This window comes from Carya illinoinensis, chromosome 14, assembly GCF_018687715.1.
Source record: "Carya illinoinensis cultivar Pawnee chromosome 14, C.illinoinensisPawnee_v1, whole genome shotgun sequence".
Taxonomy (NCBI): Eukaryota; Viridiplantae; Streptophyta; class Magnoliopsida; order Fagales; family Juglandaceae; genus Carya; species Carya illinoinensis.
In genome coordinates this window covers 29,919,946-29,921,804 of record NC_056765.1, presented here as the reverse complement: position 1 = coordinate 29,921,804, position 1,859 = coordinate 29,919,946, and the positions used below count along the sequence as shown (strand labels likewise).

Genomic DNA, 1,859 nt, shown 5'->3' with positions numbered 1-1,859 from the left:
ATGGCTCCTTCTGGTCAAACAAAAGCAAGGCCAACCAGAAAGGCAAGAAGAAGAAACCATTCCAAGAAGCGGATTGTACACTCCAAGAATCAAGAAGCATCAAGAAGTTTACCTCCTAACTCTTCCACCACAAGCTCCAGTGATTTTCCAAAGGTCAGAGACATAGATTTCGAGGGCGTTGAAGTCCCCTCAAGCGGCTGCTCCACTCCAAAAGCTCAGAGATTCCGGATACCAGAGATTTCAACATGCCCACCAGCACCCAAGAAGCAAAGAGTAGTTTCGAATTGCTCCTTGCAAAGAACACCGATTGCCTTCTTCGCTCCTCCAGACTTAGAACTCTTCTTCTTCTTTGCACTTCGAGATATTTCGGTTTGACGGTACACGATCAGTGCTTCATAGAATATGTAAGGATCATTTCACTAATTTAAAAAAAAAAATGGTCTTTCCGAATGAAGTTCTTTTAGTTTTAATTTGTGTTTTCTCTTCTGATCATTGAAGTATAGTGTGAGAAGTTGGGATTTTGATTGGGTGATCTTAGGACAGCACTTGTTAGCTTTGTTTCCCCCTTTGCTACTGTTTTAGTCGGGTTTCAAATTTGTAGGGTATGCTAATCACTAAATTTAGGTGGTGTTGTCCCACTAAATTTAGCCTTTATACCTACTTTCCCATTTAGTTTTTTAACTCATCCCTTTTGCTGACCTCTAGTTTGGTGAGTGCAATGTAATGGTTGGATTTGAGGTTTGTGAATCTGTTTAGCTTGCAATTATATATATCAGCTTTTGTTTGCTAAATCAGCCTGAGATAGTGAAGGCATATTATACGATCTGCTCGTGTATAAAACGTCCCTCCTGTCTTCTTATCTCACTCTCTCTTGTTCAGTTGCAGTACTTGATGATTGTGTACTTATATGATTCCTTCAGCAACAAGGGAATGTTTGTACAATTTAGATATCCTTCTGTATGTGGTTTAATGCGTCATTTTCGTGAGCAGGGATGATGATCTCAAGCTCGAGTTGAATTTTTGGCAATTTTATGATGTGAAAGTGACCTGTAAAAACCCCACTAATCACATAGCCGGAATTAATGACAGTACTCAATTAGTAGCTTGTATTGATTGTCAAAGCGAGGGACCCTTAAACAGTTGATCTAACCCCACATTATGATGTGAAATTGAATGAAAATGCATGTTCTCTAGTCTTGTAGCAGTGGTACGATTCCATAAAAGATTTCCAGAAAAGGTCTGTCACCATTCCATTTCCTGTTTTTGTTTTTGGAGTGAAAGAATAATGTAATTTCGAGGCTGGCAACTTGCAGTAGTTTTGCAGATAAGACTTTCTTGGGATTTTGGCCAAGAGACAAAGCCTCGAGTGCAACAGCAAAGATACTGCAGGTTAAGTTCATGAGAGTAGTTCCCCTAACTTTTACTTTGGATGTGGGAACACAAAAGGAGAACTGTAGTGTGTTTTGTTTGTTTGTTTGTGTGTATATTGGTTTAGGTGTGAGATCATGTTGTCAGATCTGGAATTGATCTGTGGGTGTCTGAGTGTCCAAGCTTTGTAGAGCATCTCCAAGAGAATCCAATGAAGGAACTCCGTGCGGCTTCTGATCATTCTCTCACTTTAGAGAATCTCGAGGAATTTCTCCTCAATTTTTATATACCGACTTTGGCACTTTTGTACTTCCTCTTGTGAAAATATTGATTTGAGCACTCCTTAGTTGTTTTGACTTGTGGGACATTGGATACCACCAATTATATCTAATTTAGGAGTAATGTCGGACTTCTAAATGCATAAGTCTTAGGTAGTTTTCTTTTCTTTTCTTTTTTAAATGTAAGAGTTGTCTATTTAAAATTTATATAAA

At 38.6% G+C, this 1,859-nt stretch overlaps 1 protein-coding gene and 1 long non-coding RNA gene across 2 annotated transcripts; both read left to right on the top strand.

Annotated features, from left to right (window-relative positions):
• On the top strand, window positions 1-375 carry LOC122293800 (cyclin-dependent protein kinase inhibitor SMR13-like). Its single transcript, XM_043102266.1, has one exon. The coding sequence runs from the start codon at window positions 1-3 to the stop codon at window positions 373-375; it is 375 nt and encodes a 124-aa protein (XP_042958200.1).
• A 9-nt stretch (window positions 376-384) lies between these two features.
• On the top strand, window positions 385-1,859 carry LOC122293336. The gene is made up of 2 exons (XR_006237242.1): window positions 385-1,389; window positions 1,496-1,859. It is a non-coding gene; the product is annotated as an uncharacterized LOC122293336 (long non-coding RNA).

What these genes read in the sequence shown, in the direction of transcription:
- LOC122293800 (XM_043102266.1), top strand. Translation starts at nt 1, where the DNA reads ATGGCTCCTTCTGGTCAAACAAAAGCAAGGCCAACCAGAAAGGCAAGA.